At 35.9% G+C, this 16,947-nt stretch overlaps 1 protein-coding gene across 1 annotated transcript in view; it reads left to right on the forward strand.

The window, feature by feature from the left end:
- The window catches only part of LOC128666237 (laminin subunit beta-4), a 233,982-nt gene that overhangs the window by 147,341 nt on the left and 69,694 nt on the right, over positions 1 to 16,947 (forward strand). Inside the window, exons 20-25 of the mRNA XM_053720711.1 lie at positions 4,864 to 5,095; positions 5,695 to 5,858; positions 8,239 to 8,463; positions 9,725 to 9,939; positions 11,364 to 11,460; positions 15,884 to 16,262. Of these exons, the coding sequence (XP_053576686.1) occupies positions 4,864 to 5,095; positions 5,695 to 5,858; positions 8,239 to 8,463; positions 9,725 to 9,939; positions 11,364 to 11,460; positions 15,884 to 16,262 (1,312 nt within the window). The remainder of the gene's footprint in view (positions 1 to 4,863; positions 5,096 to 5,694; positions 5,859 to 8,238; positions 8,464 to 9,724; positions 9,940 to 11,363; positions 11,461 to 15,883; positions 16,263 to 16,947) is intronic.

Raw genomic sequence — 16,947 nt, forward strand, 5'->3', positions numbered from 1 at the left:
TCCGCAAGTTCTTTGAAAGGACAAATCTCTGCTCTTTCTGTTCTTTTTCACAGAAAGATTGCTAATCTTCCTGATATTCATTGTTTTGTACAAGCTTTGGTTCGTATAAAACCTGTCATTAAGTCAATTTCTCCTCCTTGGAGTTTGAATTTGGTTCTGGGGGCTCTTCAAGCTCCTCCGTTTGAACCTATGCATTCATTGGACATTAAATTACTTTCTTGGAAAGTTTTGTTCCTTTTGGCGATCTCTTCTGCCAGAAGAGTCTCTGAATTATCTACTCTTTCTTGTGAGTCTCCTTTTCTGATTTTTCATCAGGATAAGGCGGTGTTGCGAACTTCTTTTGAATTTTTACCTAAGGTTGTGAATTCCAACAACATTAGTAGAGAAATTGTGGTTCCTTCATTATGTCCTAATCCTAAGAATTCTAAGGAGAAATCGTTGCATTCTTTGGATGTTGTTAGAGCTTTGAAATATTATGTTGAAGCTACTAAGTCTTTCCGAAAGACTTCTAGTCTATTTGTTATCTTTTCCGGTTCTAGAAAAGGCCAGAAAGCTTCTGCCATTTCTTTGGCATCTTGGTTGAAATCTTTAATTCATCATGCCTATGTCGAGTCGGGTCAAAGGATTACAGCTCATTCTACTAGGTCAGTTTCTACTTCCTGGGCGTTTAGGAATGAAGCTTCGGTTGATCAGATTTGCAAAGCAGCAACTTGGTCCTCTTTGCATACTTTTACTAAATTCTACCATTTTGATGTATTTTCTTCTTCTGAAGCAGTTTTTGGTAGAAAAGTACTTCAGGCAGCGGTTTCAGTTTGAATCTTCTGTTTATGTTTTTCATTAAACTTTATTTTGGGTGTGGATTATTTTCAGCAGGAATTGGCTGTCTTTATTTTATCCCTCCCTCTCTAGTGACTTTTGCGTGGAAAGATCCACATCTTGGGTAGTCATTATCCCATACGTCACTAGCTCATGGACTCTTGCTAATTACATGAAAGAAAACATAATTTATGTAAGAACTTACCTGATAAATTCATTTCTTTCATATTAGCAAGAGTCCATGAGGCCCGCCCTTTTTTGTGGTGGTTATGATTTTTTTTGTATAAAGCACAATTATTCCAATTCCTTATTTTATATGCTTTCGCACTTTTTTCTTATCACCCCACTTCTTGGCTATTCGTTAAACTGAATTGTGGGTGTGGTGAGGGGTGTATTTATAGGCATTTTAAGGTTTGGGAAACTTTGCCCCTCCTGGTAGGAATGTATATCCCATACGTCACTAGCTCATGGACTCTTGCTAATATGAAAGAAATGAATTTATCAGGTAAGTTCTTACATAAATTATGTTTTTTCCCCATTTTCATTTAATGATCATAACTTGTTAGTTTTTTAAAGAATTTTGCTCTTTGCAACCTTCACCTTTGACCAACTCAACCTCAATAAACACATCCACTCCCACTTCAAAAGTCAATGTTTCTGTGAGCCAACAGTTTTAATTGTTGTCCTGTCAAAACTTTAGCTACAACAAAAGTGCCTTAAGGCGGGAGCGCTGATTGGACAATAATTCAAACGTTTAGCTCACAGAAAAATTGACTATTGAAGCGAGCGACAGAGCGCAGGGTATTTTACGTTTATATCTATATTAAAAAGTTAGTTATAGCGCATCTTCGTTACAACTGATTAATTAAACTCCATCTAAAATATCACTTACATTCTAGATCTGTTTTTTAAAAAGTGGAGAGTTTACCATCACTTAGATTTACATCTGTCAGATGTCTATATTTTCTTTATAGATTTTCCCCCCTGGTTTTAAACAGTATCTTATATTTATAGCTGTAAATACTTTATTGAATTGATATATAATATTTCAAGAATTAATTATCTTCATATGAATAGGTACCTTTTATAAATAAAATATAAGCATAAATAACATTATAATTAAATATTCATATTATTTTATTGAATATTTGTGTTTTACACTTTTTTTATATTATATTTTGTAATACTAATTGTAAAGACCATTATAACCATTTATGTCTAGTATAAGGAACAGGGCCGCCATCAGGGGGTGACAGGGGTGACTCCTGTCAGGGGCCCAATGGGCCAGGGGGTCCCCATGAGGCAAGAACAACTAAAAAATATATATATATATTTATATATATATATTTTAAATGTTGGCAGCCACCAGTGGGTACTATAGCAGAATGCTAATTAAGCATGGTAAATGTTATTACAAGGAGTAAAGTATTAGCATTTGAGAGGATTTCTGAGTGTGCACTAAACCCCTATGCACAGTGTGAGACAGACTTGGTACTTTGTTTGTACAGTGTGTGCCTGAGTCAGACGGCAGATCACTTTCATTTGCAGAGGAGGTAGGACTTACTTAGTAAATGTTTTTTATTTATTTGTGCAATTTTGGATTGTAACTTCAGTGTGGTAGTAGTTGTATGGTGGGGCCAGGGGTCCATTAAAACACATTTTTTTTTTAGCAGCAGTGTATTTATGATTATTTGACAATGCTGTAGAAATTCTATATTTAAAGCCATGCAGAAATGTTCAATACACAATTGGTAGGTGCCCTTTTGGCAGATATGAGTTTTTTTAATTAATATATATATATATATATATATATATATATATATATATATATATATATATATATATATTACATTCCAGTTTACTGCCCCTTTATGCAAGGACTTTCCAGATGCAAGGAGGTATTTTATCTATGATTTTTACATCTACATAAAATGTTATACTCTCAGACTAAGATTATTCAGTGTTTTAAATGAGACAGGTTAACTTAAAACTGTTCAGTTTACACTACAACTAACTTAATTTTGAAATACATACAAACAAGCCTAAATCCTGCATTTAACCAGATCTAATGGTATGAGTACCACAGCTTATGGTTCCACCAAGACCATATAGAGTACAGCATTTTCAAAATCCATAAGTACAGCTGACAGATGGGAACATTTGTATACTATATTTGAAGAGGTGCTCTTGGTTGGGGAAAATGGGGAAACAAAAACAAACATATGTCAACCTTTTAAAAGTAATTTTCTTCATCTAGCCATCTATCCAGATCATTAATGTACAATTTTGAATTCACAGAATTATTTTTATATGCACATTTACAAATATGATTCTTTAAAAAGTGATCTTAATTTCTGTAATTTTTTATCATGCATGTCACACACTGTTGATTTAGGGGATGCAATGTGCAGAAATGTTACCTTCTGTGAGTGTTTCTGTGGGTGTCTGTGTTTATGTCTTTGTGCTTTTGTTTGTGTCTCTATGAGTGTGTATATATATTTTTTTCTGTGGGTCTCTCTGTGAGGGTGGGTGTCTATGTCTTTGTGCATTTTCTGTGGATGTCTGTGAGGGTGTGTGCGTATGTCTTAGTGCTTTTTCTATGGGTGTCTCTGTGAGGGTGTATATATGTATGTCTTTGTGTATTTTCTCTGGATGCCTCTGTGAGGGTGGGTGTGTATGTCTCTGTGTTTTCTGTGGATGTCTCTGTGAGGGTGGGTGTGTGTATGTATGTATGTCTGTGTTTTCTGTGGATGTCTCTGTGAGGGTGTGTGTTTTCTATGGGTGTCACTGTGATGGTGTGTGTATGCCTGTGCATTTTCTGTGGGTGTCTCTGTGAGAGTGTGTGTATGTCTTTGTGTGTTTTCTGTGGATGTCTCAGTGAGTGTGTGTGTGTATGTATGTATTTGTGTGTTTTATGTGGTTGTCTCTGTGTGTGTATGTCTCTGTGTGTTTTCTGTGGGTGTCTGTGTGTGTGTGTGTGTGTGTGTATGTCTTTGTGTGTTTTCTGAGGCTGTCTCTGTCGGTGTTTCTTTGGGTGTATGTGCAAGTTTGTGTTTGAGTGTGTGTGTGTGTGTGTCTATTGTCTGTTCCTTTTTAGGACATTTTGACCTTACTACTGATTATTCACATCTTTCTACAGACTTTGAGATTAATGAGACCTTTCCAGAAGTCACCAATCCACCATTTAACCTTTAAATTATTGTTTAGGCAGTTCAGGGTTCTTCCTTTCAGCCACTGCATGCTGTTGTCATCATTTAGTTGGCATCTTCCTTGACAAAAAGATAATCAGAACTCCATATTTGGTTTTGTAAATCTCCTTTTTTGACAAAACTGTAGTCTACCTCATTACTTGTCAGGTCAATGTAAACAAGTGCTGAGTGTCTGTTTGGGTGTCTGTGTCTGAGTGTGTTTCTTTGCATGTCTGCTAGAGTGTCTATATGTGAATCCTTATGTGTGAGTGTGTGTGTGTGTTTCAGTGTATGAGTGTGTCTGTGTGTTTCTGTGTTTGGGTGTTACTACCTTTACAACATTTCCAAGTTTGACTACACTTAAGAATAAAGTGCATATACGTTTTAGTCACTTGGTCAAAAATTGCACATGTTAAAGAGGGGGGGGGGGCTGATCAATGGTTAAGTCAGGGGCCCCAAAATTTCTAGTGGCGGCCCTGATAAGGAAGTCCATTAATAAAAGTATATGGCAAGCAAAATGTTCTTAGTAGGCCGAATGTAAACTGCACAATTTAACAACCTTCCACTGCTGTAATCTGTCTAGCGCAAAATGAAAATGTAACAGCTAGATAATAGTATATAGTATATTTTTTTAGAAACCAATATAAACTCAGCATTAGGTGTTATTAAGAGTTTGTCTTGGGAAGGTAGAAGTAGTTTTTGCACCAATTAATCCATGTGTTACTTAAAGTGACCCAGTTGTTAATATTCTATATATATCCTGTGACTACATCTTATTATGGAAATGGTTTACCCCTTGTGTTTCAGGGCCTCTGCCATGTCATAATCTCAGGCATGTTTTTCCCTTTTTCTTGCACAGAATGTGACTGTCACCCCCAGGGATCCACCTCCAGATTCTGCAGCCCCGCCACTGGGCAGTGCCAGTGTCAGAGCAATGTGGCTGGGAGACAGTGTGACCAGTGCTTGCCTGGCCAGTGGGGCTTTCCAAACTGCAGGCCATGTCAGTGCAATGGCCACTCTGAAGAGTGTGATTCCAAAACCGGTACTTGCATCGCCTGTCGGGATTTTACCACTGGGCGCCACTGTGACAAGTGAGTTCTGAGAATTGATAGACAGACAGACATATATAAAATATAGATAGATAGACAGACAGACAGATTATAGACAGACAGATTATAGACAGACAGATTATAGACAGACAGATTATAGACAGACAGACAGATTATAGATAGACAGACAGACAGACAGACAGACAGACAGACAGACAGATAGATAGATAGATAGATAGATAGATAGATAGATAGATAGATAGATTTATAGATAGACAGATAGATAGATAGTTAGATAGATTAAAGACAGATTGATATATAGATAGATAGATAGATAGATAGATGGCAGATATATAGACAGACAGTCATACAGACCAACACAATGTAATTATTCTATAAAGGTCCTACCTACATGGCTGCAGTGAATTTTAAGTAATTTATGCTAAATCAACATCAACAATTTTCTGTCTATAAACCACAAAAACTAAACCATTGCGCCCAATGAACTGGAAGTTTCTTTGTAAGATTTGATCATTTCTGTATAAATGCTACACATGACTATATAAAATAATATATTAACTTGGGGAGGATGTGGGGTGTGCTTCTTGTACTGATGCAAATGGTTATATGGCTAATATTAGGTGCTTGGATGGATATTATGGAGACCCTGTTCTGGGCTCTGGTCAGCAGTGTCGCCCTTGTCCATGTCCTGGGTTTCCCGGCAGTCGAAATTACCACGGCAGTTCTTGCTACGCTGATAGGGAGTCCAATCACATTGTGTGTCTGTGCGCACCTGGTTATACCGGTAAGTAGGGCTTCACTCAGAAGGCAATGAATCAGGTGGGATATGGAATTAAGTGAAATAGGATAACATGAGGGCGTTGGTATACGGAAGTAACAGTAGTATAGTACCATGATAATATAGTAACACAGTAACATAATAATATAGTAACACAGTAACATGATAATATAGTAACATTGTAACATGATAATATAGTAACATTGTAACATAATAATATAGTAACACGGTAACATGATAATATAGTAACACAGTAATATGATAATATAGTAACACAGTAACATGATAATATAATAACATGATAATATAGTAACACTGTAACATAATATAGTAACACTGTAACATAATAATATAGTAACATGATAATATAGTAACACAGTAACATGATAATATAGTAACACAATAACATGTTAATATAGTAACACAGTAACATGATAATACAGTAACATGATAATATAGTAACACTGTAACATGATAATATAGTAACACTGTAACATGATAATATAGTAATGCAGTGACATGATAATACAGTAACATGATAATATAGTAACACAGTAACATGATAATATAGTAACACAGTAACATGATAATATAGTAACATGATAATATAGTAACACTGTAACATGATAATATAGTAACACAGTAACAAGATAATATAGTAACACAGTAACATAATAATATAGTAACACAGTAACATAGTAACACAGTAGCATAATATAGTAACTCAATAACATATTATAATATAGTAACACAGTAACAAGATAATATAGTAACACAGTAACATAATATAGTAACACAGTAACATGATAATATAGTAACACAGTAACATAATATAGTAACACAGTAACATGATAATATAGTAACACAGTAACACGATAATATAGTAACACAGTAACATGATAATATCATAACACAGTACCATGATAATATAGTAACACAGTAACATGATAATATAGTAACACAGTAACATGATAATATAGTAACACAGTAACATGATAATATAGTAACACAGTAACATAATATAGTAACACAGTAACATTATAATATAGTAACACAGTAACATGATAATATAATAACACAGTACCATGATAATATAGTAACACAGTAACATGATAATATAGTAACACAGTAACATGATAATATAGTAACACTGTAACATAATATAGTAACACAGTAACATAATAATATAGTAACATGATAATATAGTAACACTGTAACATAATATAGTAACACAGTAACATAATAATATAGTAACATGATAATATAGTAACACAGTAACACGATAATATAGTAACACAGTAACATGATAATATAGTAACACAGTAACATGATAATATAGTAACACAGTAACATGATAATATAGTAACACTGTAACATAATATAGTAACACAGTAACATAATAATATAGTAACATGATAATATAGTAACACTGTAACATAATATAGTAACACAGTAACATAATAATATAGTAACACAGTAACACGATAATATAGTAACACAGTAACATAATAATATAGTAACACAGTAATAAGATAATATAGTAACACAGTAACATGATAATATAGTAACACAGTACCATGATAATATAGTAACACAGTAATATGATAATATAGTAACACAGTAACATGATAATGTAGTAACACAGTAACATGATAATATAGTAACACAGTAACATGATAATATAGTAACACAGTAATATGATAATATAGTAACACAGTAACATGATAATATAGTAACAAAGTAACATGATAATATAGTAACACTGTAATATGATAATATAGTAACACAGTAATATGATAATATAGTAACACAGTAACATGATAATATAGTAACACAGTAATATGATAATATAGTAACACAGTAACATGATAATATAGTAACACAGTAATATGATAATATAGTAACACAGTAATATGATATTATAGTAACACAGTAACATGATAATATAGTAACACTGTAATATGATAATATAGCAACACAGTAATATGATAATATAGTAACACAGTAGTAACATGATAATATAGTAACACAGTAATATGATAATATAGTAACACAGTAACATGATAATATAGTAACACAGTAGCATAATAATATAGTAACACTGTAACATTGTAGATGAGGATGAAAGTCCATCAAGTTTAACTTAAGCAAACTAAAACATAGAAGAGCCTGGCGCACATTTTTCAGAATCAGGGATTTTGTATATAGATGTAGACTTAGAGAAACCAAGTACCAAGCTCAGTCTATTAGGACCTGACAAATACAACCTATTACCTGTTGGCTGCCAAAAAGGCCTTCAAAGCATAGCAACCCTTTCTCAAATAAGGGGTTAACTCTCTCTGGTGGTGAGTAAGAGACCCGCTGTATGTTCACTCTTTCTGGGTAGGTTCACGCTGTGACCACTGTTCTCCTGGATACTTTGGAAACCCAGATCAGGATGGCGGAGAGTGTCGCCCATGCCAATGTAACAACAACATTGATCCAACAGACCCAGAGTCGTGTGACTCTCGCACTGGTTCATGTCTGAAATGTCTCTACAACACAGATGGACCCAACTGCGGAGACTGCAAGGCCGGGTACTATGGCAGTGCAGTGCAGCGAACATGCCGCAGTAAGTATGTTGGTTTCATATTAATACTACAACACAGAGGTGTAGTGAGTGACAGTTACACACAAAACCTTTAACAAAATTCCATGGACATAATATATATGTTGGGCCATCAGCTGACAAATTAATATAAAATTAGGAAACATATTGAGGAGCCTCATGTACAATTTAAGTTTGGAGTCAGACAAGGGTGTTTGTAAACAGATATGTGTAGAATTCAGCTATAAGTGAAATTCTAGTATCCATCACTCATTGGCTCCCAGGATTTGTCAAGCCTTGTATTAGTCTCAGGTGTATATTAAGTAAAAACAATTATGCAAACTATGGTTATATCCAAAATAAATGTGGTTGATCATTTTTGTTCTCTGATAAAAAATAAAATCTGAAGTTTATCAAGTCAGTATGTTTCCTTGTTTGCCTCTCACAATGCTGTAGCTGTGCAGTTTCTCTCGCAGGATAGATGAAGAATCTTTTCCTTGCAAGATCTGGACTTCAGTTAGAAAGGGTTAAACACATAGGTAACGTACCGCTAGGTGACCCACAGAGAACTGCCGGTTCTGAGTGGACACTGTCCCTGATCCAATCAGCAGCGCTAGTCACACGACTCAGCTGTTTAACTAGCACTGCTGATTGGATTAGCAGCAGTTTCCATTCAGGACCAGCAGTTCTCTGCAGCTCCCAAGCAGTACTTAAAGGGACATGAAACCCCCAAAAAATTATTTTGGGATCTAGATAGAGCATGCCCTTTTAAACAACTTTCTAATTCACTTCTATTATCTAATTTGCTTAATTCTCTTGATATCATTTGCTTCAAAGCATATCTAGATAGGCTCAGTAGCTGCTGATTAATTGCTGCACATAGATGCCTAGTGTGATTGGCTCACCCATGTGCATTGCTATTTCTACAACAAAGGAAAATCTAAAGAATGAAACAAATTAGATAACAGAAGTAAATTGGAAGGTTGTTTAAAATTGTATTCTCTATCTGAATCATAAAAGAAAAATTTCGGGTTTAGTGTCCCTTTAACCTATGTGTAATAAATATATATTACATATAGGCTGAACCATACATATTTTTTGTTAATACAGAAGTACTACAATTTTGAAATCACATCATATGTAGAAAGTCCAGGAAAAGAGGAAATAATGTTAAAAAAAAAATCACTATTATGAGATCTTCTATAACATTAATATACAGAGGTTCCTACATATTGAGTACATTTGAGTAAACTTGTATCTACACCAAACCTCTTTCTTCATATAGGATGCACATGTAATGAGCAAGGTACCTTCCCCTCACACTGCACAAGAGATATCTGTTACTGTGACCGGGTGACTGGGCACTGCCCCTGCAGAGCCAATGTAGTGGGCAAGAGCTGCGACCAATGTGCACCCAACTTCTGGAACTTTGGTTCACAGATGGGTTGTGAAGCTTGTGCCTGCGTTCCCACACATTCCCTCCGTCAGGACTGCAACATGGTGAGTCAACCGGATCACATCTATGAGTTAGTAATAAACTAAATGAGAGAGAAAGAGAGAGAATGAGAGGGACAGAGAGAGAGACAGAGAAAGAGAGACAGAGAACGAGAAAGACAGAGAAAGACAGAGAAAGAGAGAGAGAAAAAAGAGAGAGAAAGAGAGAGAGGGACAGAGAGAGAGACAGAGAAAGAGAGACAGAGAACGAGAAAGAGAAAGAGAGAGAGAGAAAAAAAGAGAAAATAAGAGAGAGAAAGAGAGAGAGAGAAAGAGAGACAGAGAGAAAAAGAGACAGAGAGAGAGAGTGAGAGAGAGAGAGAGAGAGAGAGAGAGAAAGAGAGACAGAGAGAAAAAGAGACAGAGAGAGAGAGAGAGAGAGAGAGAGAGAGAGGGATAATAAGAGAGAGAGAGAGGAGAGAGAGAAAGAAAGAGCATACTAATGCAGGCACCAGAGCGTGCATTTGTCCTGAGCACAGTATTTGTAACATATACCACTTGTCACTGACTCACTAAATATGCTCAGCTAGTTCTTGCTAGTGCATTAGTGCTCCTTCTACAAACGACACACAGAGAATGAAGCAAATCTGATCACATAAGTAAATTGGGAAGTTTTATAAAATTATATGTTTATATGAATCATAAAAGACAAATTTTGAGTTTCATGTCCCTGTAACAGCTTTCATTGATTTTTTTATGGGTAACCGATAGTATCCTCCTTCTGTAATGTTGCTAGCGCAAATGGAAATCTGACCCCTTTGTGAACAGAGAAAGTTGCACAGGTATAAATTCCAAAATCCAGACGTTTTCATTAAAATTTGTTTAAAAATAAAATTATTAAAAATGAAATTTTTTCCTGCAAGTAAGTCACTATCTTCTCTGTCTACATCTTCGGTTTAGTTGTTCAGTGAAATAGCGACCATATTTATATATTCCAGACAGTAAATTATTTACATAGAACATCTTATTTAAAGTAATAATATTACAACACATTGTGGGGCCAATTTACCAAAGTGCAAGCGGACATGATACAATGTAGCTGTCGGCATTTATCATTGCATCAGCAGTTCTTGTGAACTGCTTGTGCAATGCCGCCCCCTGCAGATTAGCGGCCAATTGGCCGCTAGCAAGGGGTGTCAATCAGCCCGATTGTATAGGATCGGGCGGATTGATGTCCGCAGCCTCAGAGCAGGCAGACCAGTTATGGAGCAGCGGTCTTAAGACCGCTGCTTCATAACTCCTGAAGGCTCACGCAGAAACAGGGGCATCAAGCTCTATTCAGAGCTTGATAATTCGGCCACTGTATCTGCACTGTGTCTTAGGCTCTGGATAAATAACAAACTATTACTGGTATTTGCTGTGGTATTAGGTTGTTCGGCGCACGGTTAGCAGAAGACGTTTCATTAACCCTATGTATATCTTCTCTCTAGTTCACTGGTGCCTGTTACTGCCGACCTGGGTTTGGTGGGAGAGTCTGCTCCCACTGCCAAGAAAATTACTGGGGCGACCCACAGCAGAAGTGTGAAGGTAACAAATAAATCCACGGCAAAATTTTTATTTATTTTATAATTTGTTTGTTTTTTTACTAATAATTTATAATACAAACGTTGTAATGACAACAAATATATATTGCGGCTGGGGCTCATAACAAATTTATCTGGCCTAGCTTACAAGTGAAGTGCTAATTTATCACGAGCCTTGCCCATTTGCAGGTGCACAATAAATAATCAGCCATTACAAGTGACTGGCTATTGCGACTGTGAGCTCAGGGTAGCAATTAACGCTTATGAAATTAACCAAAGATCAGATCCACATACATATATCTTTACAATATGCTGTCATCACTGCACGACTTAACCCCTTTTCTGCGCTAGTGAGACACGGCATGAGAACAAGGCTCCCATTTGAGAAAAAGGAAGCGCACTCTCGTAAGCGCAATGTGAATGCGAGCTCGTGTTCGCATTGCTGTCAACTTGTAATATAAGCGCACTATAGCGTGTGCTGGTATTACTTAGTGGAGAGCAAATATTGCTTTCACAAAAGCAATATTTAACGCTCCACTTGTAAACTGGCCCTTACTGTTTGATGTTATTGGCTGCGTGCTGAATTCTTTTTCTTATAATTCCTGCTATAGATGCACAGTAACACTTTGATTGTTATTTATATTTCTTTTCAATTTTACAAATTTGTTCCATTTGTAGAAGGTTATAGCAAATTTGTACGCACAAGTAGAGTTTACAGATTTGCGAATAATTGATAGGTGTAAAACTGTAAAAATATTGCTTCACAAAATCTTGCAATGTCTTGTATTTACACACAGTTTACATACTTTGTATTGTGCTTTACCAGCTTGCACAAAAAATCTGTAAAATGTGCCCCTGCAACATGCTTGTGTCTAACCATCTCTATTGTATAGTCCATCGGTATTGGGTGTTACAGAAATGTACACATGTATATGTATTTATTAGCCATATACTTGATATTTTGTACCGCTTACAAGATCTATAGGAAATACAAGATAACTACAATGTCTTTTTAACGGGATTTCTATTGAAAATTGTATTGTCATGATTGCGATTTAACTGTTTGCTGCTCCATCTTGTTTGTTGGCGACCAAGATCTTTTGCACAGGTTTTTTTAATAAATCAGTCCCAAAAATCATGTTTTAAATAATCACGGTTTAGAGTATTTTGAACATCATATCACCATTTTCTTCCAGTAACACTAATAATATTCGGCAAAGACAAACCTCGTTCTGTACAGTGAGGTTTGGAACTTTTGGTGATATTTTAAACCTTGTAGCAGTTTCACGATTTTACGGTATAAGACCTATTCAAATCTTCTTATGGAAGGTGATATTAGATCTGACCAGTTTCTTCTGACAAAAAATATTTCCTGCACCGTTCTTCTAGATTTCAGATGAAAAGCTTTAAATCTGAGAGCAGTTTTTCTTGATTAGTGAGAAACCTTTAAAAAAAAAAAAGTTACAAAAAATCTCATTGCGCAAACCTGCACAGTATCTACCCAGCATGACCATATAAAAAAGGCTTTAAAAGGATAGTTCATTTTGCAGATGTAAATGATTATTTTCCTTTGACACTGTACAAAAAGATAAATCCAAATACCCCAATGTTTGTACAATTAGCCCTCAGTTTACGCCGGGGTTAGGTTCCAGAAGGAATGGTTGTAAATCGAAACCGTTGTAAATTGAAACCCAGTTTATAATGTAAGTCAATCGGAAGTGAGGGAGATAGGTTCCAGGCCTCTCTCAAAATTGTCATAAGTAACACCTAATACATTATTTTTAAAGCTTTGAAATGAAGACTTTAAATGCTAAACAGCATTATAAACCTAATAAAATAATCACACAACACAGAATATATAATTAAACGAAGTTAAATGAACAAAAACATTCGCTAAACAACATTATAAACCTAATCAAATAATCACACAACACAGACTTCACAATCTGCTCAATAGCTCAGGTCTGGTTAAACTGATTAATTTCAGCTTGTTTGGCTTTGCTGCAACACAAGCGGACAGCTCCACCTACTGGCTATTTTAATAAGTGCACTGCTTCTCAATGCTTTTCAATAGCAGTCACATGACTGGAAAAAAAGGTTGTTATTCTGAAACGGTGTAAATTGAACCGTTGTAAAACGAGGGCCACCTGTAATTATTTTTTTCTAACATTTTGCCACATCTTTGTCTCCTATTGTGAGATGTAAGCTATTAACAAAGTTCGGCAGCGATAAAACAAAAACCTGCCCAGTTTAAAGCAAATTATCTTTTATATGTTCCCATTGACTTTAATGGGAACCAATAATAAACAAGGAAAAAACAAAAAAACAAGATACATTAAACGGATAGGAAACCCAACATTTTTTTTCATGATTCAGACAGAGCATGTGATTTTAATCAACGTCCTTATTAACTTCTATTATCAGTTTTTCTGGAACACTATATGGCAGCAGTTTTGCAAGAATGTTATCCATTTGCAAGAGCACTGGAGGGCAGCACTATGTCCTGTCATGTAGTGCACCAGATGCTACCTAGGTATCTCTTTAACACAGAATATCAAGGGAAAAAAGCAAATTTGATAATAGAAGTAAATTTGAAACTTTTTTTAAATGGTTTGCTCTGTCTGAAGCACAAAATATTTTTTTAGGAAAATAAAAACTAACGATTATCGTCCGCAGATAATTTATTATATATCTAAACGCAGCTACAGACTCAAAACATTTACCTTCCCTGGTATAGAGCTAAACCTCACGGAACAAAATACATTTAATTATTTATAGGAGAAGAAAATGACCAAAGGTTTAGAGCCAGAATACAAGTGGAGCGTTATTTAACACTCCCGCTCGAGCATTAACTCGAATTAATTGCTAGAAGTCAACTTTTTGCCCGCATCAGGTAGCGCTCGTATTACAAGTGGAAAGTAAACTGTTAATGCTCTTGCGCTAACCCAACGTGTGTAAAAAGCCGCATTTTAAATATTCCTCCTTAAAAGTCAATGGAGAAAAAAAAAAGTGGAAAAAACACCCTACTCACGTGCAAACCCGATCACATATTCTCATATGCGCTAACCCAAGATGAAAATATGAATATTTCACATTCCAATGTACTTCACATAGATGAATATGTTCTATTTATTCATAAATACAAAATTATATATATATGATTTTTTTGCACAAATATATATTAATACCTATATATATATATAGCTAAATATCTATTTATGAATATATAAAAAATATTCTGCTATGTGCAGAACATTGGAATGTGAAATATTTACAGTAAATACACAGTATAACACTTTATTAAATATGAATATTGCATAAATATGTTGCATGTTTTCATCTACTTAACTGCAAAGGGTTCCAATGCTCTTTATATATATATATATATATATATATATATATATATATATATATATATATATATATATATATATATATATATATATATAGTATGTATGTGTACATATGTATTCATGTGTTTATATGTGTATATATGTCTGCAAATACATATGTACACATATAAATACATAAATACATAGGTACACACATATAAATTCATACACATACATATTTAGACGTTTATGGATGTATCTTTATGTTAAAGCCCTTTGCAGCCTTTTTTTTCTTATACGTGAGACCTCTTATCTTTGAGCCCTTATAACTTTTGTGTGCAATATTTTTGTTTAAATAATGTTTATTAGATGGTGTTATTATGAGTGTAACTGTACTTTGTAATGGATTTTTTATGTGTTTTGTGACACTTTTTTGTTTCGCAAAACAGTTAACCAAAGCTCTGAGGTTGCGCTATCCCGTTGAGCATTAACTTGAATTGTGCTCAAGCGATCGCATTTCTTTCAACTTGTTAAGACTCAGATATTGAGGCACATCTATCAAGCTCCGAACGGATCTTGAGGGCCCGTGTTTCTGGCGAGTCTTCAGACTTGCCAGAAAGGTAAGTTATGGAGTAGCGGTCTAAAGACTGCTGCTCCATAACCCTGTCCGCCTGCTCTGGGCAGACGGACAGAGATCGCCACAATTCAACCCGATTGGGTACGATCGGGTTGATTGACACCCCCCTGCAGGGGGCGGTATTGCACCAGCAGCTCACAAGCTCTCCGCATTCAGCGAGGTCTGTCGAACCTGATCCGCACTGTCGGATCAGGTCCGACAGACATTTGATAAATAGGCCTCATAGTATGTAACAAATGTATATAGAATGTTACCATTTAAATATTTATTTATGTACTGAAAATTGATTCTTGTAGATGTAAATTAATTCAGTATTCGAAGGTTACATTTGATGGGGAGGGGAAACAACTTATTTTATTTTTAACAAATGTGGTGAAACATTGACCCAATCCTACTGCTGAGTTAGAGACAGTTGAGTAGCATATAATTAACTGTTCCTCACATTTTTCTCTCACTAGCATGTAACTGTGATGTATACGGCTCAGAGATCCAACAATGTGATCATCTTACTGGAAAATGCCTTTGTCGCAAGGGATTCACCGGTGGGCGCTGTGACCAGTGTGACAGGGGATTCAAGGACAATTTCCCCAGATGTTCTGCCTGCCACCAATGTTTTGGTCAGTGGGACCTCATTATCTCTCAGCTCCGAAAGCAGCTCCAGGTGATACAGAAGAAGATGTTAGATCTGCAGGAAGGTGGGGAAGCCCCAGAGATCAGCATCAGCCAAATCAAGGAGCTGGAGAACAAGCTGAGGAGCATTAAGCAGCTTATTGGTGATGGAGCTATTGAGGGGACACACATGCTGGAGCAGATGAACAAACTGGTGAACAAAATAAGGTAAGTCCCCCTCTACGCCAACTTTCTGTGCCACCTTTTAGGGTAGTACTGTAATTTTACTGGGTATATTTTATTATATTCATGCTGGCACATAGGCCTGTGCGCGTTTCGCCAAATGTATAAGACAAAGCTGTGTTTAAATATAACATTTTAGTTATCACATTTGCACCTTGTGCTGTAACAGAGCTCTCAACTGTCCTGCATTTTATGTGATTGTCACGTTTTAGGATCTGTCTCTCTATGTCTCTCATTCTCTCTCTCTCTATTTAATTAGGGGTAACATTTTTGCATTATTGACCTGCGCTTGCTGATATGGGGCAATGTTTACACTTTCAGATTGGTAGGTTTTTTATCTGTTATATGGGGACAGAATACACATATGGGGCATATTTATCAAGCTCGGTATGGAGCTTGAAGCCCTGAAGGCTCGCCAGAAACACAAATTATGAAGCAGCGGTCTAAAGACCGCTGCTCCATAACCTGTCCACCTGCTCTGAGGCCACGGACAGACATCGCCGAAAATCAACCCGATCCAATACGATAGGGTTGATTGACACCCCCCGATTGGCCGCGAATCTGCAGGGGGCGGCGTTGCAATGATAAATGCCAACAGCGTATGCTGTCGGCATTTATCGGTGTGCAGCGGACATGATCCACAATATCGGATCATGTCCACTCGCACATT

This window comes from Bombina bombina, chromosome 7, assembly GCF_027579735.1.
Source record: "Bombina bombina isolate aBomBom1 chromosome 7, aBomBom1.pri, whole genome shotgun sequence".
NCBI lineage: Eukaryota > Metazoa > Chordata > Amphibia > Anura > Bombinatoridae > Bombina > Bombina bombina.